At 39.7% G+C, this 27,930-nt stretch overlaps 1 protein-coding gene across 3 annotated transcripts in view; it reads right to left on the bottom strand.

Moving 5' to 3' along the window:
- ATRNL1 (attractin like 1) overlaps positions 1-27,930 on the bottom strand; it is a 521,011-nt gene that overhangs the window by 238,308 nt on the left and 254,773 nt on the right. For all 3 annotated transcript variants that reach the window (XM_081005955.1, XM_081005957.1, XM_081005956.1), the window contains exon 25: positions 9,565-9,626. In XM_081005955.1, the coding sequence (XP_080862081.1) occupies positions 9,565-9,626 (62 nt within the window). The remainder of the gene's footprint in view (positions 1-9,564; positions 9,627-27,930) is intronic.

Here is a 27,930-nt window from a genome sequence, read left to right as displayed (position 1 = left end):
AGAACTTCGCAGTGAGAGAACTGCAGAAAGAGAACTTCCCTTCAATTAACTATATCTTACAGTAGCAAATTCCAAAGTTTATGTATTGTGTGAAGAACTACTTCTTATAGTCTGTCCTGAATTTTCCAACAGACAATGGCATTGGGAATAGTGAAAGGCAAATTCTCCGTTCTTCAATTTAGAATTGGCTTTTTATATATGAAAATTTCAGATGACTCTTGGGGTGAAAAATTAATGTTTGCTGAGAGTTCTCTCTAGCTTATGATGTTTGCACATGCATGTTGAGAGACATTATTATTTTGCCTCTCAGGAATAGTAGTTTGATTTCATCTCCCTGGCACCCATTTTACAGCACAAGCCATGATGGAAAGTTACTTAGAAAGAGATGAATTAAAGACAACAGCCCACTTTTACAAAGTTTACAAGAAATAATCAAAATAATTGATCAACCTAAATAAAGAAGATACTTGCCAAACAAAATACTGCTTAACTAGTTTCTATGGTCACATATACTTCAAAACAGTAAACAAAGTTTAGATTAAGAGGTTAATATTTTAAGTTTTTTTCATGCACCTACCAAGCAGTTTGTTCAGCTTTAATGTTAATTATACATGTGCAGAATTTCATTTATTATTCCAGGTTGGAGATTATCTCCTTGAGGAAATGGCACTCAACTCATAATATATGTGAGCATTGTAGGCAGGCAAATTCATATTCAAATCAAGTAATTACAGACTTCAGCAACATATTTAATTGGGGAAGCAAATCAGATATACATGTGAACAGGATTCCTGCACTTTGTGGAGCCAACTAGAATAATAAGGTGTGATTGATATTTTGCTCATCAAGAATTATTTTAGTGGTTGATTTCCTATGAACTATGCCACATTCTTTCACTTATTTTGAAAATATGATTTGCAAGGCATGAGTATCACAGAACAGGATGTCAGTTGAAGCTGAGCAATCACCTCTTCACAACTTGTACGATTCAACAGTGTGAAGAAAAGAAGGTACAGTGACATGGCATCTGAAGTTGTTCATCTAAGCAGAGCTCAAGAGATGTCAGTAGATATCTATCTATAAACCTTCATGCCAAAGCAAGAAATCAAGAACTAACTGAAAAAAATGAATATGGCTAGACAATTTGGCTGTTTTGGGCCAAGACAGCACAATGTTATGTGGCTCCAGTTCTTCCTGGAGGACTGATTTCAGAAGGGGATATAGGAGGAGTGGTTTGTAAGGCAGCTCAGTGCTCTATGCTATTTAGTATCTTCAAGAAACTGCTACTATCTCAGCATATTATTACCATGCAAATATAACCATACTCAGGTGGACTATCTATAAAGAATTAGCTCACTTGCAACTCCTTCCTCTTTACTGGCATCAAAACACCACTTTTTAGCCAGAAATGTAAGCAAAGTTCAAACATGGGTTATATAAAATAAAATAAACTATTAAAATGCAAGTGCAATCAAAAGCCATTTAAATGATAATGTGTGGTTTTGCTTCTGAAGTGGAATTCTCAAATTAAGTAGCAGAACCCAAATTCATTTCAAACACACCATACAGAGAACAGTGCTGTTTTGCATAGAAGATATAAGTCTATTTATATCCATTGCTTATACTTCTGTGAACAGTGCCACTCACTTAGCCACTTTACTCCCTATAAATTGTGCCTAGCAATTATACTTGTTTGTATTCATTCCACCGTAACACAGTAAGAGCTGACAATGGACGGATGTCCACAGTTGACAAGATTAGTAATATCATTCAAAACAGTTATTACAGGTAACTTGTAATAACTTGTTTCAACCCAACTAAATGTCACCCAAAACTCGGCAAGGTGGACAAATCTACCATTCTACCATAGAAAGGCCACTGGTCCTTAGTTTGAGGGCACAGATTGTGCTCCATATATTCAAACCTGGAGCCATTTTGGTACTTGGATGACCCATGAGACTACCTAAAGCACATTCCCTCTACAGAGAATAACTGGTAGCCATGACCTTCTTGGTGAGTAGTTGTACATAGAGAAAGATGACTGGAAGGACTAATCAGTGGATTTTACTCTTTAGAAATTCAACTGGATTTGACATATTTATGTTACCAAATTCTCTATCATGTCAAACACATGAAAATCATGCATAATCTGAATAGATTTTGGTACTTAATCCCATGTGAGATAAAGGATGCATCATATGCGAGAAAAAGCTTAATTGACAGCATGTGCTTAACATACAGTGACAAAGCTCTCACAATTTAACAACATGCTGTCAAATGAAAGCAAATACTCTGTAAACATCTTATAGTATATGGCCTAATAAAGTTCTAGATTTGAACTCTAGTAACTCTGCAGTACCTCCTTTCATCTATTTCAAAGAAGAAATAAAGAAGATTTATAGTCAGGGTGGTTTAATTTTTTAAAAAACGGAAATAGATATTTATAGGATAAATAAAACTTCTGACCCGTTAAGTGTGATTCTGTTTCTGTTACTCCTGGAAAAGACTTTCATATTTTACATTCTGCGCCTATGCTGAAGGATAAAATATTTTATATTTCTTCAAAGAAATGAAGTTGATTTAAAACATAATGTGTGACTGGATGCATGAATGTCTATTTTATTCCACATAAATGCTTCAGGAAGCTAGTGCATGCAATGTGTTCCTTCCCCAAAGGACAAGATGTTAAACAGAAATGCACCCCTGTCCTTCACATGATACATTTAGTATGCCTTCCACAATACATATGGCTATTAATTTCCATATCAGAAGTACATGCAATAATTTACGCTTGGATAACCTACAAGAAGCTTAAAAGGGAGAGAAAGCTGTTCATCTTCTATTTTGACACCTGGCTATGCTAGTGCCCAAGCCTATGCCCCATACCCTGCTCATGGAGTCCACAGAATTGAGCTCCCAGGTTTCAATCATTCCACAGCTGGTTTCACTACCTTGGCTCTGGTGAGTATTTAAGGGTATCACCTCTAGATATCTCTGCTTCCAGGAACAGGATGCAATAGTAGGCGCAACTGTCCAGTGTTATTCTGTATCAGCTATCATATTTTATATCAGCTACCAATTAAATCAGACTATTTGGTCACAGCTCACAGCCTACTTTATGCAGCAAATTTCCACTGTATTTCCACTGAAATCTATGAGGCTACATTATGACTGCACATGAGTAGACAGTATGTGGACTGCAGCCTTAGATTTCTTTCTGCATTTTGTTACCTGTTGTTCTTTCCAAACTGTCCTTTAGAGTCTGATTGTAGGTTGTTTTCACTTAAATTGATTTATGAATATAAAATGTAATCAGAAAGCTATGCAGTCGTGCCATTGTAAACTAGCCCTCTATATGGACATTAAAGTCATGCCTGAGCTGCAGTATGAACATTAGAAGGCTGATCCTAAATTCAATCAAGAAACTCAAAAGCTACATACTAGCTCATGAAAAAAGACGAAGAAATTCCAAGATCCTGTAGCCTTTTCATTTCAGAAAATGCCCTGACACATTTTGAGCTTTACTGCTTTTCCTCTGTATGCTACTACAATTCATACATATTAACCAGCTCGTATTGCCATTTTATGCAAACCCTTTTATTATAAAATCAACATGTTCACACTGTGTAATGTATTTTTATTGGATGACATGAACAAATTGATTTTATAATAAAAGCACTTCAAAATAAAGGTATTCTTCAAACTTCCCCCATTGTCTATTTTATAGTGAATGTACAAGCCCAGTTCCCATGATACTCATGGCTCAAATCTGCCACTTGCAGGCCTGCCTGTTCACAGCTTCTCTGCCTGTGATCCAAGCCATCTGATTTCCAGTAACTGCAGAGGAGTTGGAATTCAGGCTCCTCCCATCACCAGTCAAACACCTAACCTGCTACTACCTAAGGAGGAAAATCATAATAGGTTGGGCAGTAATGGCAACAGGCAGAAACTCAGCAGGTCTTCATGGTCCTATGGCCCTTTGTCAACTATCTTACTCTTCTCCTTTCTATGTAACTTCTCCTTTTTCCTTTTTCCCCTGTCTCCAGCATGTACACTTTCTCTGTGCATGTCTGAAGTAACCTCCTTCTCTCTTAACACCATCCCTCTATCTGCACCAAAAGCTGTGTGTGTGTGTGTGTGTGTGAGAGAGAGAGAGAGAGAGAGAGAGAGAGAGAGAGAGATTGTTCCTTGCTGCCATGTCTGGCGCTTTAAAGTGGACAATCATATGGATCATTATTCAAAGGATTAGTGCCAGATGTTATTCTTAATCCAGGATATGGAAACTGGTTGTAACTTGTCAGTGGTGAAAGCTACACTACACATGGTAAAAGGTTATTATTTCATATTTCCAGGACTAAGCCACAGTACGGAAATATGCTCTGATGGCCTGCTGTCAAATCATTCTTTTAGTTTTACAGAAATAATACTTTCGTTATTGGAAGTCTGAACTGTTAAAAAACAAACTGCATGCAACCGTGAGTAACTGTTCCTCAACACATTAAATGCTTTAATGTATTTGTTTATTTGGTTGGTGCTGGTGATCACTGTGTTTGTTTCTTCAAAAACAGCATTTGAATTCAATAATTTATGTCATATGCTTCATTTTTGACTCAGAGGTGCTGGGGTGTGGCTTTGCCCAAAAGTCATGCTCATGATCTCCAACATACATTTTAGTAGCCTGTCAGGATCCTGCTGAGGGTCGTCTAGAAGTCATCTAGCCATAGGAGAGTTGAGAGGGCAAAGGTTGATGAAGGACATGATGTTTTAAGGAACAAGCCTGTTGTTTAATGTAACCTTCTCAACTCCACACCCAGCTTACACTCTGTTGCACATCCAAGTCTTTGAGATTCATTGTCTTAGGCAGAAGAGCCACAATGGGGCCATCTATAACTTGGAACTTTAGCTTGTCCATTATCGCTTGGTTCAGGATGTAGTAATTGTTTGTGCATGTCACAGCTTTGCAATTTTATAGCCATTTGGCCTTGAACCTTTTCCTAAAGATGGGGTGGGCTGATATGGATTCTCACTTCATGTGTACTTCTCACGCCACCAAAGCACTCCTTGAGCTAGGTAGTACAGAAATGTCTGCTCGGTGATTTATTCTAGCACCGACATGACCTTGCACAGCAATGTCATGTCGTGCTGCTGTTGGAATAGCCAGTGCAATGAGCAATTCTCTGCATCAGACTCTTCGCTCCATTCATCCTCGTTATCACTCATAGTCTGGGTGTGGTCTGTTGCCCCAGAAGAGGTATTGTCTGTCTCCTATAAGATTTGTACCATTGTTAGGTTGATGCACCTTCTGGTCTCTGCCCTAGAAACCATTTGCGCTTCAGCAGATGGATGGTTCTATTGCAGCTGTGGCTGTTGAGGAGGTGCAGACTGCAGGGCTGGAACTACAGATGAAATCAAAGCTTGAATCTCCTTGGAGCATAGCTGTCAACTTTTCCCTTTTTTAAAGAGAAATTCCCTTATTCCGAATAGGATTCCTCGCAAGAAAAGGAAAAAGTTGACAGCGATGCCTTGGAGGTGTCCACCTGCAAAGCTTCTTTAAGGGTTAACAGTAGTTCTCTGGGCAGCTGCAATCACCATGGCAAAGTTTGTGTCAGGGGCTGAACTCTCTGCTATGATTAAATGTTATGATTATGTTTTGTTTTTTTTAATGATATTTATTGAAATTTCAAAAAAAATACAAAGAATACAAAACAAAAAATAGAAAATACAAAAGCTTACACAAAAAAAGAAATACAAAAATAAAAATAAAAATATGAGAAAGTGGAAGATACAAAAGAAAAATAATAATAAAGAAGAAAAAACAGAACAATTTCATTATTTTCAGATCCTTAACTGTCATTACCTTCTTTCTTAGACCTTCTCCTCCTCCCTTCCTTTGTATTCTAGTTGTTAATTATCCCTGCAAATCCTTTCTAATCCTATCTTTCTATAATAAAATAAACCTTAAAATTTAAAATTTAAGTCTTAACTTTACCAGCTTCTTATGTTCATAATGTTCTTTCATAATTCTTTATACATCTTTACTAAAGCCAGGTAATTTCTCCAACATTTTTCTATCATTCATTTTTCTATCATTCTATCATTCATCAACTTTATAAAACATTCTATTAGTTAAAAAAAGAGAAAAGAGAAAAAGCATATAAACAAGTCCAATCTTTATCCAACGTCCCTTCCTCCTGGTTCCGGGATATGTCAGTCCTTATTCCTCAATCTAACCCGGTGACCTTATGTCCGAGGCCCTCAGGTCACTTCCATGGCCCTTCCGCGGCTTTTCTTCATATTTGTGGCTGTAGTCACTTGCTCGTAGTAACTCCAACTTAATAGTGTTTTTAGCCTTTCTCATCAAATCAGACCCTTTAAATGTTATGATTATGGGTTCTGCAACAATATTATTTTATTTGTTCTAATTTATTTATTTTGTTTCATTTTAATTTTTTTGAATAAAATTCAATTTATTTAATTAATCCTCTCTTTTAGAAATGGCAACTAGAAGTAAACAATACACTCAAAATGACAACTAGGTGTTGTATGTTTTAGGCTGCCACACTCAAATGGCTACCAGATGTTGTCCCCTGTGTCTAATAATAGAGTCTGGAGTGGCATGATTCACGGGAACCTAATTTGGCAGTTGGAGAATTGGCAGGGGGAAAGGAGCCATTAAAATATCTTGCCACTGCTTCTACTCTGATCTGGACTATAGCCTGTGGTTGCAGTTTCTTAGGGGCTAACCACTGACATTAATGGAGGCAAGGAAAGGTCATTTAAATGCTGCATCTGATTGTGGAGATAAGAAATAAAGGCTGGGGTCAAAGGGGGAGTTAATCTATTAGCAAACCCAGGTTAATCAGGTAGGCAATCTAGGATTAAGTATTTATCATTCCACAATTAATTTTGTAATTCATCTACAATTAATTAATTAGAAATCTACAATTAATTATTTAGCTAATTAGAAAATGCACACACCATGAAATGAAATAAAATGACAAAAGTAATAACACAGGAAGGGAAAAAGTGGTAAATTTAGCCATGTGGCAAATTCAGCCAGTGTTTTAAAGCATCTGGCTCAGACCAGGACCCCTAGATGTTTCCACCTCCATGGGGAAAGGGAACAGTAGTGAAGCCACTATAAGGCTACAGGCAGCACACAAGTCAAGCAAGCACTTGGACCAATATAATTCAAAGCATTTCTATAAAGAAAGTAAAGTTCCTGTCTTGGATCCCTAGACAGTGCTAATGCCACCCAGGTCCAAGAAGATCAGTATGGGAGATAGGTGCATTACATTAAAAGCAACAAATAACTACACTGAAGAGTCTGTACAGGGCTGGCCCAACCATTAGGCAGAGTGAGGTGGCTGCCTCAGGCAATAGTTGCTGGGATGTGAGGAGCAGGAGACGTGTTGAAAGACAGAGCTGTGTGCGCACACCATAGCCTGCCCCGTGTCCCCTAAGCAGTGTATTAGCAGAGTTGAAGTAACATTTAACTGCTAGTCTAGTTTGATTCTGTACATGGAATAAAGCGGGGTGGGCACAATCTCATAATTCACACTGGGCAGCCTTGGGCCTGTCCTAAGCAAAAGGAAGAAGCAGCTTCAAATTCTATAACTTATTTAAACATTATTTCCTCAAAGCTGTAAGGAAGAACAAAGAAAATATACACAAGCCAATATAAGATCCCTGTTGCAAGTCAAAAAAGAACACAGTATACAAAAGATGCTGGTAGGGAACCATTCCTACACAGCTGCAGAGAAAATGCACCTCTAAAGGAGCTCCAGGGGATACCTGAGGGAGGCAAGCTATCTTGGCATTCCAAGCAAAGAAATGTTAATTGCTCATTCCCAAGTAAGACTGCTATGAGAAAATGGACGGCAATAAACAGGATTTCAGGCTCTGTGTATCAAGCCTCCACTCTCACAAAAAATGTATGAGAAAGCTAATATATACAAGTGTTTCTGTTTTGTTTTAAGGAAACAGCTTTATTAGTTACATTAAGCCAACTTATTAACTGTCAAAACACTTATTTCCATCAGACTCACAGATGCATTAATAATAAATATCTGTCCCAGAGACTCACAAATGGTAGAATGTAAATCTGTTAAGCCATTGCCAAGAATCAAGCTAAAAAGAATTACAGAACCCCCTTTTTTGCTCCACCATTTCACTGATTGGGATAGGAGAGCAGTGAGTCAAAGGGGGATGGAGTGTTTAATGAAAGGGCTTTCCATGTGGAATAAAATGTCAAGGACATTTGCACAACTGAGGCTATAAATTCCACTTACTCTGGACAAGTGACATGTGTAATTGTTCGTAATGTAAAATCTAAAACATAAATGAACCTTTAAACCAAGTTGAAATGCATTTTGGAGTTATTGTAGTATTTTCACTCTATTTGAAAATACATGATATGCAAAATAAAAAGTTATTAGTGAAAACTTAATAGCCAAGGGTTTATACTTGTCATGCAGTCTTTGAAGCTAAATGGTGACATCCAATATTGCACATACTCAGAATGGACCCATTTAAATCAATAAAGTAATTTAAGTGTGTCTTAGTTGATTATTATCCATTATCTGAAATCCCTTCTTTGTTCCCAAAATGAACTGTGAAATAAGATTTACTCACACATATTTTGGTGTGTGTGTGTGTGTGTGTGTGTGTGTATAAATAACAGAACCAAAGCAGATTAAAAGGGCTCATTGGACTGGTGCAGATAACAATCTATGGTTAAGAGGTCTAGAGTAAGCTGCTGCACTAGATGCTTTCCTGCTCTCTCATACTAATTCCCCCCACATGACTTCATCATGGTTAAAATATGTTAGCACCAATCATAGTAATGGTTTATAACTACTCATTGGTTCATCAAAACAGAAAAAAGGGAGAAATGATTGGGGGGAATGGAAGGAGGTTACAATTGCAGAGGGGGCAGAGGAAGAAAGGGAGTAACAGCCATTCAAGTCCTCTTGCTACTCTGCTGCAAAAGCTGCCAGCAAAGTCAGCTATTAAGCTATTAATAGCTATTAAGAGAAGAAGAGAAAGACAAACCAAGCAGCTCTCAGCCACAACTGTAAGCTCCCTCCCTCAAGTGGTTTGGCTCCCCAAAATGAAACTGGAAACAGCCACAATTTACTATCTGCAAATAGGGTGGGAGATTGGAAGTGGCCGTTTTGGTTCACCCCTAGTTTTAGCTCCTTTCCTGAAAGTAGGCTCACCATTCAGGGAAAAAAAAGCTTGCAATCAAACCCAAATAAGAGCACAAGCAAAGAAAACTCTGAGATAATCAAGAAGCGAGCCATGTAATACATACTTGTTATGATTCCATTTTCACATGTTAGAAAAAATACTTAACCTTAAATATGGGAAGACAGCCGTCAGAATGCGAGTGTGACAAGTCAAATCACCAAAAGGGGGGGGAAGCTGTGGTACTTCAGTACCTGCATAATGCAGACTGTGTGGTCTATGATGTTTTTAAGAATTATACAAAAGGGGTAAAATATCCAAGTTTGAACATCACATAACTTCGCATATATCAATTGTTGAGAGTGGAAAATTTACCTGAAGAAGGTAACAAAAAACTGTACCAGGTCCATGATGGTATTGTGTTGTGAAAATGCGATCTGAAAAGAGAAAGAAAGTGGGGGGGGAAACATGGTCATTTTTTACTGAGGCTGCTTTAGACAAAGGTGTTCTGTCTAGTTGGTTAAATGAAAACAGAATAGCTGAAGTCAACCTGTTATTGATAATATACATCATTTTCTAAGGCCTACATTATGTAAGCAAATTATGTTACCAATCCATCAAGTCTAACCATTTTGAGAGGGGTTTTTTTTACAATCAAGTGGTGTATACATTTTATCAAACAAATAAACTTGTCCTGCCTAATATCTTAACTCCAGATTAAGAGCTGGATAGACTGGAAACATGAATGTATTATATACGAACCTAAGCCCAATTCAATATACAGTATTTGACTTGGGTAAGAAAATAATTTTAATAGCTATATGCTATAATATTAAGGCTACAATCCTTTGCACACTTACCTAGGAATAATATGAGGGCTAGTCTTTTGTTTTTGCCTGAATTTGGAGGGATATTTGGGGAAATAATTCAGGGGTAGGGTCTTATAATTATGGCAGGGAAAGAGGGAATATTGGTGACAAAACACAAAACGTATTTTATGCTGGTTAATTAAGATTGTTAAAGCAAATAAAATAATTCAGAAAAAACAAATATATTGTTACACGCCACCCTAATTCTGCCAAGCAATAGCAAAATGCCAGGGGTCTTGGCACTTAACCAGGGTTTTTGTTCCTTTGGAATGAGACATACTGGAGACTAGTGTCTTTAAGAAATATGATTTATTTTACACATATTTACAACCTGGGTTTTGAGTTCAGAACATTACATTCCAAGAGTGTTTCTTGTTGCTCATCTCATAACTTCAGCAAGCTTGGTTACCAAGCAGCAGCCAGTCATGTTCCTCTGTTTCTCAGTGCAGTCTCTCCCAGCCAACACCGCATGAAGCCCCCACTTTCTCAAAACCTCTGATTATGATTTTTCTGTGATATCACACACCCCATTACCCTGGCCATCTCCTCCCGTCCCAGCTTACATCATTGAACAATGAAATCTTGAACCTGACATTTGTCTTTGATCACTACATTTTAAAAAAATGGGATACAAGAAGCTTGTAAGATATTTCAATCCAACACATGAAAAGAGGCTTCTACATATAGCTTTCTTGCTAGATGAGGAACAAAAGGCATGGATGCAAATGGCAATACAGGCAAGTTCTGCTCCCAGGTTCATCTGCATGCACAGAGCCATTTTCAAAAAATAGTGCTCTACTCTTCTTGCTGCAGACTGGATTTAACAGACAGTTGGCAATCACAGATTTCCAAACCATGGTTGAATATAGGTCTCTTGGAAGGTTCAAAATAGCTTACACTAGTCTTCTCTTTGCAACACATCCTTAGTTGTTGGGTTTTTTATATAAAAAAAAACTACTTTCAATACATATTTAACATTTAAAAAAACAAAAATAAAACTGCACCAGCTAATGATATCCCTAGAGTCAACCTGGTTCAGTGTTTTGTAGTATATATGCAGAACTTTCAGTAATTCTGTTTTCAATTACTTTGCAAAAAAGTACTGCACAAGTTGCTTACATGAGCATATTTCCACTTAAAGGTGATAGTCATGGAATAATTTACTTCCTTGGTTGCACCACAACCAAATATTCTAATCCTAATCTGTTCCTTTTCCTGCATTGCCACCATATTTCCTTGTGTACCTTCTTAGCATCAAATTTTGTGCACAGCAATTTTGGGGGGATTATTAAATACTGCATCGGCTTCTGCACCTCAACTTTTTCCTAATGAAAGTGGCTTGATTATTTACTTAATTGAAGCATTATTTCCCACTCTTCAGTAAAAAAAAGACTCCCAGTTTATTTTTTACACAGAGTGACAATAAAATAATACCTGTTCTCAGTTTTGCAGTCTGAATGACAAAACAGAAAAGAAGAATGGATGGGGGCAGGAGGGAGAGGGAAAGCGAGTGGATGGGGCTTTAAGTCTTTTCTCCTGTCTCCCAACTCATGTGCCCTATAGAAAAAACCTCTGGAAATTATTGTTAATTCAAGTACGGAATACATATAATTCTTCATAATTTCACTTTCCACAGATAATAGTATCACAGGACGTTAGATGTTGCAACACAGTGTCAGGCAGAGACTTAATTTATCATGGATGAAATCATTAAGCCCAGGGGCTTACCTGGGACCAAGGGCACCAGCTCCTGGGGGCTGAGTCCTTTTGCCCTCCCCCATGCCCAAAAAACATGGAGGCAAAGCATGGAGCTGAGTGCGGCTCAGCTCCAGTGGCGGCTCTTTCTCTTCCTTCTCTTCCTCTTGCCGTGAATGAAAAGCTATGGTAAGCTATGGTTTATGGCTTACAGCAGAGCTTTCCAAACTTTTAATATCGGTGACACACTTTTTAGACATGCATCATTTCGTGACACAGTAATTTAGTTTTACTAGCAAACTAGAGATTAAGCTAACTCCTTGGGAGGAGTGTGGGGAACATTCCCGCAACACACCTACACACTGCAGCTGACACACTAACGAGTCACGACACACAGTTTGGAAAGCTCTGGCTTACAGCTTCATGAAAACAGCCAAAGAAACGCACGTGAATTGCAGAAATAATTTCCCCCAGTTAAAAACCAGTATCAGGCAGCAGAACTAGAAAAGACCTCTGCCTAAGGCTTTGAAGATCTGTCACTAGACAGGAGGGACCATTTGGGACTACATAAACCAATGATGTAAAACATATATTTCAGTCTGTAGGGTTTCTTCAGAGTACTAGTTTTAAATGGGAAGATAAAATACAGATAAAATATAAACAATTTCCAACAGAGTTCTATCATAGTTACATTATTAAAAAGCCATTTGTTGAAGGAGGTTTTACATTCTGCATGATGACAATAATTTTCACTTATGGTATCAGCATTCATTTGAACTGTTCATTACACACATACACAAATATATTATCAAGGAAAACTACTGCAATCAATAATCACAGTCCTGTTGATTATACCACAGTAGTAATATGAAAATATTTTAACCTCAGTTATTTCATAAGCAGGTAAGTATGTGAATTTTCATCATATCAAAAGGCAACCAAATACACTATTAATGAATAAATGCTGTATAGATTACTGAAGGAGCTTGTGGATGTAATCTCAGAGCCTCGGTCAATACCAAATCCCTCTTTTTTAATGTTTCGTAATCTCCTCTAAGAAGGCATCACCCAAGTTTTCAGTCTGGCTTGGAAGTCTATAGCAGAAACACACAGTAAGGTCACTGTTGTTTCCCTCCCCTACAATTTTTACTCATATACTCTGAATCAGCCTTCCATGCCGCAGGCCATGGATCTCTTCACAACTATAAATTTCCTTTACATATAGTGCTATAGATAGTCTCCTCAGTGTGGATGTTAAACTCAAATCAGAACCATTTCCCCCTCAGTCAAATCCTATCCTAATCCCTACCTTACATTTCAAACCAAGTCCTATCTCTGTCCCTGTCAAACTCCAGCTCTTTCCTTCTCTATCCCTAACTTAAGAAACTCCCTCAGAAACTGCTCGTTTTATTCTCTACCCTGCCCCCCGCTCTGGCTGTCTTGGTAGCTTAATCAGAGAGAGGCTCTAGCACTCTGGTGGAATTTCTGAGGGACTGCATCACTGGATACTGGTCTGGCTCTGCTGTCTGCCACACCATCTCTTACCAGACATCCTTCCTCAAGGAAGTGGAAACCTTATGAGTAAGGCATGAGACACTTAATCTCAAGGTCAAGGGTTCAAGACCCACATTGAACAAAAGGGTGCCTGCATTTCAGGGGGTGGACTAAATGACCCTCGTGGTCCCTTTCAACTCTACAACTCTATGAAGCCAAACCTTTCATGACAACAACACCTGTGCGGCCAGTGATTTACTTCCAGTATTCTCCTCTCTCTTCCTGGTTCACAACCTTCAGCAGGAAGGAGTGATGAAGAAACCCACTTGTGCCCCAAAACCCTTCAGCTTCCTGCCCACAATCTCATAGTCCTATACTATGGTAGTTCAGGCCATCATACATGTGAAGGACATGCTCACAGGCATGCTCACAAATCAAACTTCAGATTTATAATAAATGACTCCAATCCACAAAAGGTCTAAACCAGGCTTCCTCAACCTCGGCCCTCCAGATGTTTTGAGACTACAATTCCCAGCAACCCTGTCCACTGATCCTGCTTGCTAAGGATCACGGGAGTTGTAGACCAAAAACATCTGGAGGGCCGAGGTTGAGGAAGCCTCCTCTAAACCTTCCAATACTTTTCGATGACTAGGTTTTTATTTTATTTGCTCCACACTAAAATACATGTTTCTGCCAGCACCAGTTATGACAGCAAAAAAAAAAAAAAAAAAAAATCACATTCATTAATTACATTCTTTCATTTTTCATTGTTAATAAATTAAGAAATTATAAATAGGAAAAACAAAAAAAGACAGTAAAACTTTAGCAGAGGGGTTACTAATCACTGAGCCCTGATGACATATTTAATATGATACGGTCAGGCACAATGCAAAGTAAACTGCCTGGAGAGTGCTGATATGGATACTTAAACTCTATAAAATTATTACTTCTTACAGTATCATCAAAAATTGTAATTGAATTTCTTCCTGGATAAAATTATTATGCACTCCCACAGAGCCAAAATGCATGTTCTGTCGTAGAAGGAGTTGGTATTGACAAAGTCTTAAGATTAACGCATTTTAGTGTCAATTGTCTGCTATATTTTCCCAAGGAAAACAAGTAACACCCCTTCTGACTAAGACAAACTTTCAACTTTAGAAGTACAAGAGACAACAATTAGATACAAGAGGCAAATGAAAAAATGTTATGTGGCATTTTCATTTGGAGGAACAGGAAAAGAACAAATTACAATTTCCTGCCTCGTTTTACCTAAAATAAAATGCACTATATGTGAAATATCCAATTAATAAGAACTCATTTAAGAACACATGACACTAACATGACACTGGAGGCCCCTCGACTGACTTCAGGTGCAGTGTTGGACCATTTCGATCGGATACTCCCTGCTGATGTGGATAGATTCCTCCAAGTTGGTTGGCCTACCACCTGCCTCCTTGATCCGTGCCCATCTTGGCTGATTAGGGAGTGTCCAGATGTTGCGCGGACCCCCCTGGTTGAAATTATCAATTTGTCCCTTGACACGGGGACATTCCCAGGGGAACTGAAGGAAGCAGTAGTGTATCCACTCTTAAAGAAAACTTCATTAGATCCCTTAGACCTATCCAATTACCACCCAGTTTCAAATCTTCCATATCTGGGTAAGGTAATTGAGAGAGCGGTTGCTGAACCGCATGGTAGGTTTCTGGAGGAAACATCGGCTTTAAATCCATTTCAGTCCAGTTTCCATCCTGGTTTTGGGACCGAGACGGCTCTGGTTGCCCTAACAGATGATCTCCGTAGACAACTGGATCGAGGCGGGTTAGGACTGCTGATCCTTTTAGATTTGTCAGCAGCCTTTGACATGGTCGATCATGATCTTCTGGACCACCGCCTCACAGACGTGGGGATACAGGGCATAGCCTGTAACTGGCTGTGCTCTTTTATCTCTGGTCGGGGACAGAGGGTGGCACTAGGGAGGGAAATGTCGTCGCGCCATTCCTTGGTGTGTGGACTGCCGCAGGGCGCAATTCTCTCCCCAATGCTTTTTAACATCTTTATGCGCCCCCTTGCCCAAATTTTCCGGAGCTTTGGGCTGGGCTGTTACCAATATGCTGATGACACTCAGCTCTATCTGCTGATGGATGGCCACACCGACTCGGCCCCGAACACACTGACCAGATGCTTGGAAGCTGTGGCTGGATGGTTTCATGGGAGCTGATTGAAACTAAATCCTTCGAAGGTCCTATGGCTGGGTCGGGATGGCATGAGGATGAGGGACCAACTCCCTTCTCTTGCGGGGGCCCAATTAGTGCCATTGCCTTCCGTTAAGAGTTTGGGTGTGATCCTTGACGCCTCCCTTTCCATGGAGGCGCAAGTTACAGCAACAGCCAAGGTGACATTTTTCCACCTTCGGCGCATCAAGCAGTTAGTCCCTTACCTTTCCCGTCCTGACCTGGCCACAGTGATCCATGCGACGGTCATCTCCAGGCTTGACTACTGTAATTTGCTCTACGCGGGGCTGCCCTTGAAGCTGACCCTTGAAACTCCAGAGGGTGCAGAATGCTGCAGCGAGGCTCCTCACGGGGTCTCTGCCATGGGAGCATATTCACCCAGTGCTTTTCAAACTGCACTGGCTACTGGTAGGGTCAGATTTAAGGTGCTGCTTTTGACCTTTAAAGCCCTTCACGGCCTAGGACCCTCGTACCTACGGGACCACCTCTCCCGGTATGCCCCACAGAGAGCCTCAAGGTCCATAAATTTATGGACCTCAAGGTCCATAAATAGCAACACCCTAGTGGTCCCGGGCCCAAAGGAAGTTAGATTGGCTTCAACCAGAGCCAGGGCCTTTTCAACTCTGGCTCCGGCCTGGTGGAACGCTCTGCCTCATGAGACCACGGCCCTGCAGGATCTGATTTCTTTCCGCAGGGCCTGTAAGACAGAGTTCTTCCACCTGGCCTTTGGCTTGGAGCCAATTTGATTCCCTCCCTCTCTTTCTTTTTTCCTTTCCTTCTCCTCCTGCGATGAGGCTACATTTTAATATTTTAATGTTGTATTTTAATTTTGTTTTTAAGTTGTAATCATTCAACTTGTTTTTATTATTGCTTGTAAGCCGCTCTGAGCCCGGCCTTAGCTGGGGAGGGCGGGGTATAAATAAAAATTATTATTATTATTATTAATAATAATATAGGCTAGTATTAAAATGTCTTGCCATGTTGCAGGTTGTGGAGCTTCTTCTTCCTCGGTGTTTGATTTCCAGCTGAAATATGTGTACGTATATAGACACATCCACCAGCTCTGTATTAAATCTGAGACACGTGGTAAATGGGAGGGTGATCTCTGTGGTATCTGTTCTCAACAGAGTAGAGCAGAGTTCCCACCAGGTGCAACAGGGTGGATGGGGGACCACACAAAATACCTTGTGGTGCTCCATGAACCAGTCATTAAAAACAACGTACTGCTTTAAGCTGTGCTACTGCCCTTGCGTCCCATTTTTTGAGGTTGAAATAAGCCCTTTTTAGGCAAATGCCTTGCACAGGTACAGAGAATATGTGGGAAGGGAAGTGAAACAGCATCTAATGACCCACCTCAACATGTTTGGAGCAACATCTGAAAAAGGGACAAATGCTCTCTACATTATCACAAATGCTGACTATTCAAAGATTCCCATCTGGGTGAAGAACCTAGGGCAGGTTCTGTTTTCACATATCACATCCATCAGATAGATATTGGGGAACTCATGGATGACAGTCAATGTGGGATTAAAGGTAGAGGTAAAGGTAAATCGACCTTGCCGATCAGAAGATCGGCAGTTCGAATCTGCGTGATGGAGTGAGTTCCAGTTGCTCTGTCCCATCTTCTGCCAACCTAGCAGTTTGAAAGCATACCAGTGCAAGTAGATAAATAGGTACTGCTGTGGCAGGAAGGTAAACAACGTTTTCGTGCCCTCTGGCACTTGTTATGGTGTTCCATGTGCCAGAAGCAGTTTAAGTCATGCTGGCCACATGACCAGGAAAGCTGTCTGTGGACAAACGCTGGCTCCCTCAGCCTGAAGCGAGATGAGCGCTGCACCCCATAGTCGCCTTTGACTGCACTTAACCATCCAGGGGTCCTTTACCTTTAAAGGTAAAGGTCCCCTTCAATGTGCTTGCTGCACAAGAGGAGAACATTAATTTGAAAAGGGCTCTAGTGACCAACTGAGTGATGCCCTAGTGAGCATAACTATTATGCAAGGGTTTGAACCCTGGTTTTCCCCATCTTAGTAGGACACTCTACATACCACATCAGATTTCTCAGTAGGACCAAAAGTAAGGTGCAAAGTGCCCCCCCCTCCAAGGCCTCTCTTTCATGATGCCAGAAGTGCTTAGGCCCTGGTGCTCTGAAGCTGGCAGGAACATTAGCACACCAGGGCCTGATAGCAATCCCAGACTGGTGTCTCAATGCTTACAAACTGAAATCATTCTTCTTCATAGAAACAATTTAGTTATGAAACAGAACTCACAGACACAGTCCTCCATTATTATAGCCTACTACTGCATTTAAAGTTTAAAGTAACTGATGAGTTTTATATTTGTTTAAAAATATTCCATAACATACAGTGCTGGAAGACCCATACAAAGTTCAAAATGTTTACCCTTGCAGGCACTATATAAAAATATGTGTGTTTGTGTGCATATGTATATATAATTTCTAGCTATCCTAGAGCAGCACGCTTATTAAACAAATGGTTTGCTGAAGTGACCTAATAAAAGTGGTAACAATCACATGTGGATTTTTTAATACACATATAACTCTCTCTTTTAAAAATCAAATTGTCAAAGCTTTCTTGCAATTTGGAAAAGGTTGGTTGGGAAATGTAGAAAGTTAAAATGAGTTTTTTACCTGAATATTGAATCATTCATAATTCTACACTAAGCCTGCAAATTACGGAGGTTACATTCCACAGATCACATCTAAAGTCAAAATTGTGTATAGTCAAAACCTACTGGATTAAATGGGAGGTGGGATTGCCAGAGTCTTTCATCCCAGAACCCTGCCTGTTTTATTTTATTTTTTAAAAATGCTATGCACATAAGACTGAATGCACACAAGTTAAATATTCGTAAGTTGCAGGCTTAATGTATTTGGAAAATCTGTAAGACATTGGTGAGATGCCAAGGAAAGGGTAAAGCAGTTTCCAAAATATAAAGACAGCAATTTTTCAAATGTTATTTTTATGAATGAAGCTAGTGCTATAAAACTATGGAAGCAATGGAATAATAAAAACTGTGTTTTTGCAATAGTGCTTGTACTTGATTTCACCAGATTAGCATATTTATGAGGTTACTTGCAGAGCCTCAAGGTTTAACCCACAAATCAAAAGGTTTTTATCAGCGGGAGTAATAGATTACATGGAAGTCTGTGGCCTATCATATCCCAAAGGTATCTGCCTTTCATAACATTTATGTTTCTAGTGCTACTCTGTAGAAATCCCATTTTGTGATCTTTGCGTGGCACCAATTTCATCTGTACTTCGTTGAACATCCAAACCAAGTTTCCCTCAGCAGATCATACAGGCTCATTCTTGTAGCAGCTGCCTTTGTCTTGATCAGCCATTGATAATACCATCAAAAACAGAGATGCTCACAGTCTCTCTCGTTGGCATAGTCAGGATATTTCAATCAGATGAGAACCAAAAGTCTATTTTTATATAAACATTATGACCACTATACTCATCTTGTAAATCCAGTGAAACTATTTTGATAAGGAAACCTTCATGCTGGACAGACAAGTTTCCATTAGTACAGCTCAGTGCTGGCCTTACTATTAAGAAGAGTGAGGCTACTGCGCCAGGCAGTTAATTTAAGGTGCCATGAAAGAGTAGCTTCTTCTTCTTATTATTATTATTAAAAATAATATTTGCAAATGAAACAACAAAGTAAAATACATCATAAAAATAGTCATAAAGGCAAGGAGAATAAAAATACATATTTTTTTAAAGTTAAAAAATGAATAACATAAAATATATTCTATAGTGGGATACAAGTTTCACATTTAAACAAAATTTATCAAGTATTCATAAACCTCACCAGATAAAATAATATTTAGTAGCAATGTGACAACCATGAAATTGCTTGGTCATATAAATCACAAACAGCCCCCAAACAGATCCAATGTCTGAGGGGTCCATGCTGCCCCTAGCGACATGTATCTCATGGGTCAGTTATTCAGAGATAGCAATAAACATGACTTTTTAAAGCCCTAAGTCCCAAGAGTAACAAGTTGCATCCTTCAATCCTTGAGAAATCACTAAATGAGTGGCGACCAGAAGATATAAAATTCCTGACAAATAAGATTGACATCAGCACCATTAAAAATGAATAAAAGACGTAATTTTGGATCCAAAGTGACCTGTTTGCCAATAACAATACTAATTTCTGTTACAACATGGCAGGAGTTAAGAGTTCAACAACATCTGGAGGGCCATAGCTTCCCCATACCTGTCATACAGGATCTTGCACAGACCATTGCACCCAGCTGTCATCAACAGCACCATACATTTGATATACAGTGAGTGTGGGGAAGCAGGTTATATTATCATGTCACCTGGAATTTTGTAAAGCAAGTCTTAATCTATGTGAGAGATTGGGTCTTATTTAACAGAAGAAGGTGTGGCATACAGCTAGAGAACACGAGAGAAGACTCAAGAGAACAAAGGTAACCTTCTATTCCTCTGGCTGAAGTGAGGAATAGTAAAAAAAGCAACGTCCACAGGGGCATTTCCTTATGAGATGGGAAACGATAGGTCACTCAAAAGTTTGGGGTGGTTACATGGGTTGCTAGCATCCTAGAGGAAAAGCCTAGGAGATGGTGAACAGCAATGGTTGCTGACTGTTCCTAAAATACTATCTTCTTTTACTCCTTTCTCTCACTACTTTGAAATAGGCTTATGAGAAAAAACAGCCTGATAGCAGGATAGCGATCTGGCTGTGTCCTCCAAACTACCGTAGTCCTTCCTTTAAAGGATCGCTGTGTGGATAGTTGAGAGCATTCTCCTCAGCTTGTTATCATACTCAAGAAAAGTCATTCACAATTTAATTCTAGTTTACTTGCCTGCATCTTTTCTTGCAAAGCATGGTAAACTGCTCCCTCTGCTAGTCTTATAATCCCATGGTAAACAAACACTGTACTTAAATAAGGGTGAACGCTAGAACAAGTACTTTAAATTTATTTACATGTATGCCTGAAAGTTACTGCCTTTTATTTGAGAACCCTGGCATTTTCTTATGTTCCTTAATTCATAAAGAGGTGGGAATATTTTATGTAGCCCCTTAGGGGAAATGTCAAATACATTAACTTGAGAGTCTGGTAACCTGAGATGCTCTTCTTAACATAACCTCTGATTGAAAGATGCCAGAACATCACCACAGCAATTCAAGGAATTGTAATATAGCACTTCATCACGCTTCACACATATTCATAACAGTCCCATTGAAATTCCAGAAGTGTATTTTCAGTACTTCTACAAGATATGGAGTTCTCTCTTTGTAACTAAGGGGGATTTATATTCATGCTTAATAGTCCCTTCATGATATGATTTTTTCCCCACACATGGATTTATTCTGTTTGCAAGCTGCTGTTTTAATTAAGGAAACCATTTGCTATTTTCACAGCAAAATCCATGGCCTGAATGATGGGATCTTGTTGAGGGAAAAGGATGTACTTCCAGTGTCCAAGAACTGCAGGCTTTCAAGTTGCAAAACCTCTCAGTCAGGAAGGGGGAAACACGCTTTATTGATCTGTGACTGCAGACACTTGCTCCCAAGTATACCTGTGGTTTATTTAGGGTCAACTGCCTGTACTATAGGAATATGGGGTGGAACAGTGAAACACAAAATGGGAGGGGTCATGACTTCCATTCCAAGAGCTATGAGGTCTGCTTCACAGCTGTAAGGAAGGATGCAGCACAGATCATGATGTTTCATTATAGCACAAAGCCAAATGACTACCCATGCATTCAAGCCCAATTTGTGACATACATAATCAGAAAATATAGGGACAGGGTGTTTTCAATTTTTGCATTTTCTCATAAACGTAATAAAATGCATTTTTCTTTCAATTCAAAAGTTTAACAGTTGTATGCAGTGAAGTCATCCCATTAGCACAAGGTCTTCTGCCTGCACAATGCGGCTTCCTTTTCCTCTCTTCTTCCTGTGCACCCTTTCAAACAAACACTCAAATCTGTTTTGTGGGCACCCTCAACCTTCTGGAGTAGTTTGAGGGGGCATGTAAGAACAGCAGAGGAAGAGGAAGTCCCATTGCAAAGACAGAAGTCCTTGTGGTAACAGGAAAATTTGTTGGCTACAATTCTACATTTTAAATACAGGCAACCCCCCATTTACATGGGGGTTATGTTCTGAGGCAACGTGAGCATCAGTGAAATCACATATATTTGAAACACCATTGAAAAAGACTGCAGACACGCTCCTCCACCCCCACCATTTTGTGATGTTTTGTGACATTTTTGGGTCACTTGCTGGTTTGGAGTGATGTGTGTATGTGTGGCCACACACATACTGAACGCATATAAATGGGGGGGTTAGCCTTATATTCTTTATTGGTTGTACAGTCTGTTGAAAACCATTAGCATTAGCTTTTCAGTTCTTAGTGTTTGTACTCTCAGAATAAAGACCTACATTTTGCCAAAGCATCTTGTTCATTACAAGTATTCTCCCTGTGAGACATATGTAATTTGAACCTTCCAGAACCCTATTATATATAAACAGTAGTAACTTTCCTTCCTTGCCATATTAAAATCCCACAAACCAAAACACTTCTCTACAAGCCATGCACTTCCTTGAAAATCAATTATTTCTACCTACAGCCTTAATGGAAAATGCATCCTATGAAAAGCAAACTATTTACATATCACAGTGCTACAAATCAACACACCAATTATTTCTGCACATTTGTTTACATTTCCCAAAGCATCAGAATCTTCTAAAGGAAAAACTATTTATTTTCACTTTTGCTTATGTTCAATAATTATTGATCATTTTTCTCATTTCTCATTTTGTGTTTTGGGGGGCAGGGGAGCAAATACGCAAATGTCAAAAAAGAAAATGGAACGTCGGCTATGAATCATATTCATATATATTCAATTAAAAAAAACCTTAGATGCCCTTTCTTTTTATGACCTAAAAGACCCAGAGAAAGACTTCAGTGTTTTTCCCCCTACAGTGTATTTCATATTCTTGCATCACTCCTCCCCTATACATGGTTAGACAACCCTGAAAAGACTTTGAGCATTTTTTACTTTGAGCATTTTTTACACCCCAACATGAATCAAAGACATCAGAACTCAGGTACATTTGCAGGGCAATCATTTGATTAAAATATTATCAAATGCAGATTTTGCAAAATGAATGACTATTATATAGTGGACTTAGAGAAGATATTGCATATCTAGTAAGATTAGAATACAGTGGTACCTCGGTTTATGAACTTAATCCATTCCGGAAGTCTGTTTTTACACCGAAACTGTTCTTAAACTGAGGCATGCTTTCCCTAATGAGGCCTCCCACCGCCGGTGCTCTTCCACCATTTGGATTCCGTTCTTAGACCAAGGTAAAGTCAGCAAACCAGGACATTACTTCTGGTTTTGTGGAGTTTGTAAACCGAATCCTTCGTAAACAGGCTGTTCTTAAACTGAGGTACCACTGTATGTTGATGCATGTACTAGTTATCATATGAAATACATTAGCAATACTTTCTTTCCAAAACAAGGTATGTACTAAAAACAAAAGAATTAATTCTAGTTGTAACATACTGTATTATGGATAAAGAAAGAGTTGACACCAAAATAATGTGCTCTGGACCCTTATATTGCACATCCTTACTTACACTCAAACATCTGGTAAAATGATTAGGTATTGTTTGGGAAGAGGGAGGGGAGTGAATTCACTTCACCTCTCTCCCTTCTGAATAGCCAAACTGTGGAAGTGAAGCATTGTTTAAGGGCTAGATGTATGTAGCCCTAATGGTGCATTTGATTCTCACAGTGAGAAAAATGCCCACAAAGTTTATTGATATATGCATACAGTCTCTATCAGGATTGGGGCAAAGCTATTTAAAGGACCAAGACATTGATTTTTTTATGTAGTGACATTTGACGTAATAGGAAAAGTTCTATACCTTAGCCCTAAAAATGAGTTCCTAGTGATATGGACTATATTTTACAGGTGAACCTATAGTACTAATATTATTCAGACCAATTAAGATTTGAGAGCCCAAATTTCATTGGGTTGCATCAGGAGTGTGCTCAGCAGACTTCTATTCATACTTGAAGAAGGGGGCAGGGAAACAATCCTCACCTGAGCAGTACAAGAGGTGTGGTGAGGACTGCAAGTGGACGGAGAAATCCGAAAATAGAGCCCGGCTCCTTCCTTCAGAGGGGAGCGAGCCTTCAGATGATCTCAGTGCTTTTGATGAGCAAATTGATCCTTTCTGATCATGGAATAGTCAAATTGGCTCCAACCATTGTTTCCTACATTCTGATGCCATAAAACAACACCTTGCATGAAAAGATTCACAAATAATTCTCACAGAAAAGTGCTGCTGTCATCTGAATTAACTTCTGCTGGCACATTGGTGTAGTTCACACATCATGCTAATCCATATAGGGGAGGGGGTTAAAAGTCATGGCTTGTTTAACTGGGTCTGGTCTGATCAAACGAACCATGGTGAAGGAAGCATGCTGGGTTCACATACAACATCAGTCACAATTAAAAACAAATCAAGGTTCATAAGCAAACAACTAACCATAGCTTCAAATCATGGTTTAAGGACAGTAAGCAAACCACAGTTGAGTGGCTGAGCAGGGTTCATATGTTCACACAGACTGCTAAGCTATATTTTAATAAACTAGTTTAATGATCCATGGTTGAGTATTATGACTGAACCAGGCCATCAGCTGCTTACCCGGTCACTCTTACTCAATATTTTTAATTAATATTTTTAATTAATGTCTTACCAATTCAAGACCTGCCAAGTAATACACACATTCACACTTATTAATTTTTAGAGTATCGGGGGGGGGGGGTGATTAGCTTTAAGCCTGATCATCTTACTAAACACATCTCTCCTTTTCTAAGCCCAGAAATTGAATTTGTAAAGTGAATGATTCTGAGTATGATTCACATATATAAAGTAAATTTAAATTATGACATCAGTTGCCAATCAACTTAACAGTGAATTACCAAATCCAATTTACTTAGAACCATGTAATTTAGATTAAATTAAACTTAATTCAATTTAAACTGTGATGTATAAATGTTGATGAGTTCTGCTGCTGAAGAATGCAAAGCACTGTACCTCGACGTGGTCTTTCAATTGTTGAAGTTAATAGTGCTTCAACTACTTAGAGTTAATGTGCTTTCTTTTGACATGCCACAATACGTACTAGTGTTTCATATTACAACAAAGGGTATATGAACACCAGTAGAAAGATCACGCTGCAGTTCAATTCCTAGATGGCATCAGGCTGGGGAATCTATAGATCTGATCTGTATTTCATGTATTGCACACTGCTTCCCATATCTAAGGAGGGGGCATATTTGCCTTCACCTCCCTTCTAAATAAAATGATAGAGGAAGAGTTAGTTGCTCCCGAAGAGAGGGGAGGAGGGTAGTCATGTGAGGCCCTTCAGCAGATAGGGAGGAGCTTGGTTTTATAAGCCTGCTCGTCCCCCAACTGTTCTTCTTTGAAAATTTGAAGTGTCTTCCCTCCCATATAACAACAACAACAACTTAATATTTATACCCCGCCCATCTGGCTGGGTTTCCCCAGCCACTCTGGGTGGCTTCCAGCAGAATATTAAAATACAATGATTCATCAAATATTAAAAGCTTCCCTAAACAGGGCTGCCTTCAGATGTCTTCTAAAAGTCCAATAGTTGTTTATTTCTTTGACATCTGACATATGTCGGGCTTGGCCAGCTGTCTGTTGAAAGGGCTGAGCAGGAATTTTTGAGGGAGGGATTCCTTGATTGGTCTTAGGGTCTCCCTGCTTTTTGCCTACTCAACACTGCTAGGACTAATTTGATTGGCACTCTGGGAGTGGTGTGGTTTGGAAGCCCTTGGTAGGCATTGAGTATGGCAAGAAGGAAGTGTGTGAGGAAACAGTTGGGAAACTGAAGCATAGTTGGGTAAAGCATATCCTTCAGTGATCTGCCAGTGCTGATTGCCTAGGGGGACTTGGAGGGGGTGCCTGGCATCCACATTTTAGGTGAACACTCAACAGTGGGGCCTAGGTGAGCATGCTGACTACATACTCAAGGTTTTCCTAGCAAGGTGGAAGTTATTTCCTCCCCATCCTTAGCTGGGGAGCCACAGCCTGTGGCTGCCTCACATATCCAGAGTCCTGAGTGGATGCATCCCTACCAGAATAAATTCAATCCTCACTTCTTTTAATTTGCTTAATGGGGTCAATGTTGGTTTGCAGCTCCTCCATCTTGTCATATTTTAATAAATAAAACATTATTCCAATGCTGCCTCGGGAGTTTTGTTTTGGGCATTTTGGGCTCTGCTGACAGAGCTACGAAAAAAGCTTCCAAAGGCTGTTTCTAAAAGTCTCCTGGGCTATATGTAGTTTCTAAGCTACTAGTATCAAGCACAGTTAAAAGAAGCTCCTGAGCTTTGGTTGCAAAGGAGAAGTGCAATACAGTGGTACCTCAGTTTTCGAGCATCTCAGAAGACGAACATTTCGGTTTTCAAATGCTGAAAACCTGGAAGGAAATGCTTCTATTTTCAAACACGCCTCGGAAGTCGAACGGCTTCTGCTGAGTCCCCCCCCCCCCCCAATTTTCTCAATTGAAATTGCAGACTGCCCTTTGTGCCTTAGTTTTCGAACATTTCAGAAGCCAAACAGTCTTCTGAAATGGATTACGTTAGAAAACCGTGGTACCATTGTATTTGACCTTATCTGACTATGCTTGGCAAAGCTCCCTGACCTTAAAGCTTAGGTGTTATAGCCACACCTTACTACAATCACACTGGCTAAAAGAAGGGCCTGTGGAGGAAATAGATTAGCTGAACTAGTAGCTTCATACTCAGTAATAACTAGAAATCTCAAAAACTTCCATCCTATATACCACACAACTCTCCTCAATCCTTTTACACCAATAACTCCAAGAATGGCTGGTTAGGACCTTATTTGTCCTGCCCAGAAATGGAGTTCTCTACGCAAAGGGATCCAAGTGAGTGGAGTGGTAGTGATGGAAGTACCTAATATTAGAATATATCTGTCTGGCTGAGGCAGAACTCTCACAGGAAGCTAACAATTTATCAAAGATACGCTGAACTTAGAAACATCTATTAAATTATGTATCTAACAGTACAAATATGCATTCATAGGATGCAAAGAAATACAAGAGCTTCAAAAAGTCTTAAGTGGGAATATAGTAACTCCAGAAGCTTCAAAATTAGCTTCTATGATGAATGATCCTTGCACCTAACGTAAAACATTTGTATCTAATTTCATCTGACAAATGTTGCAGAGCATGCACAAGGAGCCAGAGCTGAGGCAGGGAGTTAAGACACCTATACCAATTAAATGTATGAGCACTTGACAAGAAGGCTGCTTCCATTCTCTCAGGAAGCAATTTTTATCACTTCTTTGAACAACCAATCAGTCAACAGCCCTGGCCTGAAAACCCAGCACTAAAACTCCCACCAGCTGAACTCAAACAAAGCAAGATCCAAGTTTAAGATAAGCTGAATTACCTATTCAGGCATGCTGAAGTTCAAGGCTGTGTTTACTTAGAACAGCATTTCCCAACTTGGTGCCTTCCAGGTGTTTTGGACTACAACTCCCCTTGGGCTCAACCAGCATGGCTAATGGTTAGGGATGTTGGGCTTTGTCATCCAAAACATCTGGAGTGCACCAGATTGGAGAAGACTGCAGCGGAAACTGCACCGGTAAGGAACATTGTTTTCCCCTTCCTCTGTGGCATCAGTCACCACTCCAACCACCCCTCCCAAATTCAAATTTATTTGTATGCCTAGCAACTACCACAGCTAAGGAAAGCGACAGGCAAAGATTCCTAAGCTTGGGTAAACCAGTGTTATGAGAGTGGAATGGACAAGAGAGCGGTTCCATCCATTATTAAGCTCCAGTGGGACCGTCTGAGATAGTAAATGCCCAACCTTCCTGCAGTTTTCATCTAATCAAAGTCTTACTGTCCCTTAGAAGTACTGTAACTCTCACTGTAACATAGACAGCTTCTCCACCGCTCCCCCCGTTAAACAGCAGCTCCTTGGGAGGACATACCTGGACTTACCTGGGGGGGGGGGGACAGAGGTGGGGCTACACTGGTGAGTGCTTCCCCAGCACAGGCATGGGAATCTGTAGCTTTTCAGATGTTGCTGGACTACAACTCCCATAATCCCTATTCATTAGTGATGCTGATTTAGGTTGATGGCTGTTAGGAGTCCAACAACATCTGGAGGATTGCAGGTCATCCACCCCTACCCTAGCACATTTGGGCTAAATCTACCCCTTCCCACGCCCTCCACACACCAAAAATAAAAAGAAAGAATAACTCATATTATAGAAAAGTTTGTACCCTGGACATGGAGAAGTGGTTTGCAAATGTGTTCAGAGAAGTGTGACCTTAGCAAGCATGGGAAGACTGTTGCCCTGACGCTCA

Source organism: Podarcis pityusensis, assembly GCF_964106645.2.
Source record: "Podarcis pityusensis genome assembly, chromosome: 5".
Classification (NCBI taxonomy): Eukaryota; Metazoa; Chordata; class Lepidosauria; order Squamata; family Lacertidae; genus Podarcis; species Podarcis pityusensis.
The sequence above is the reverse complement of the archived record's forward strand: the minus strand, read 5'-3'. Positions and strand labels throughout refer to the sequence as shown.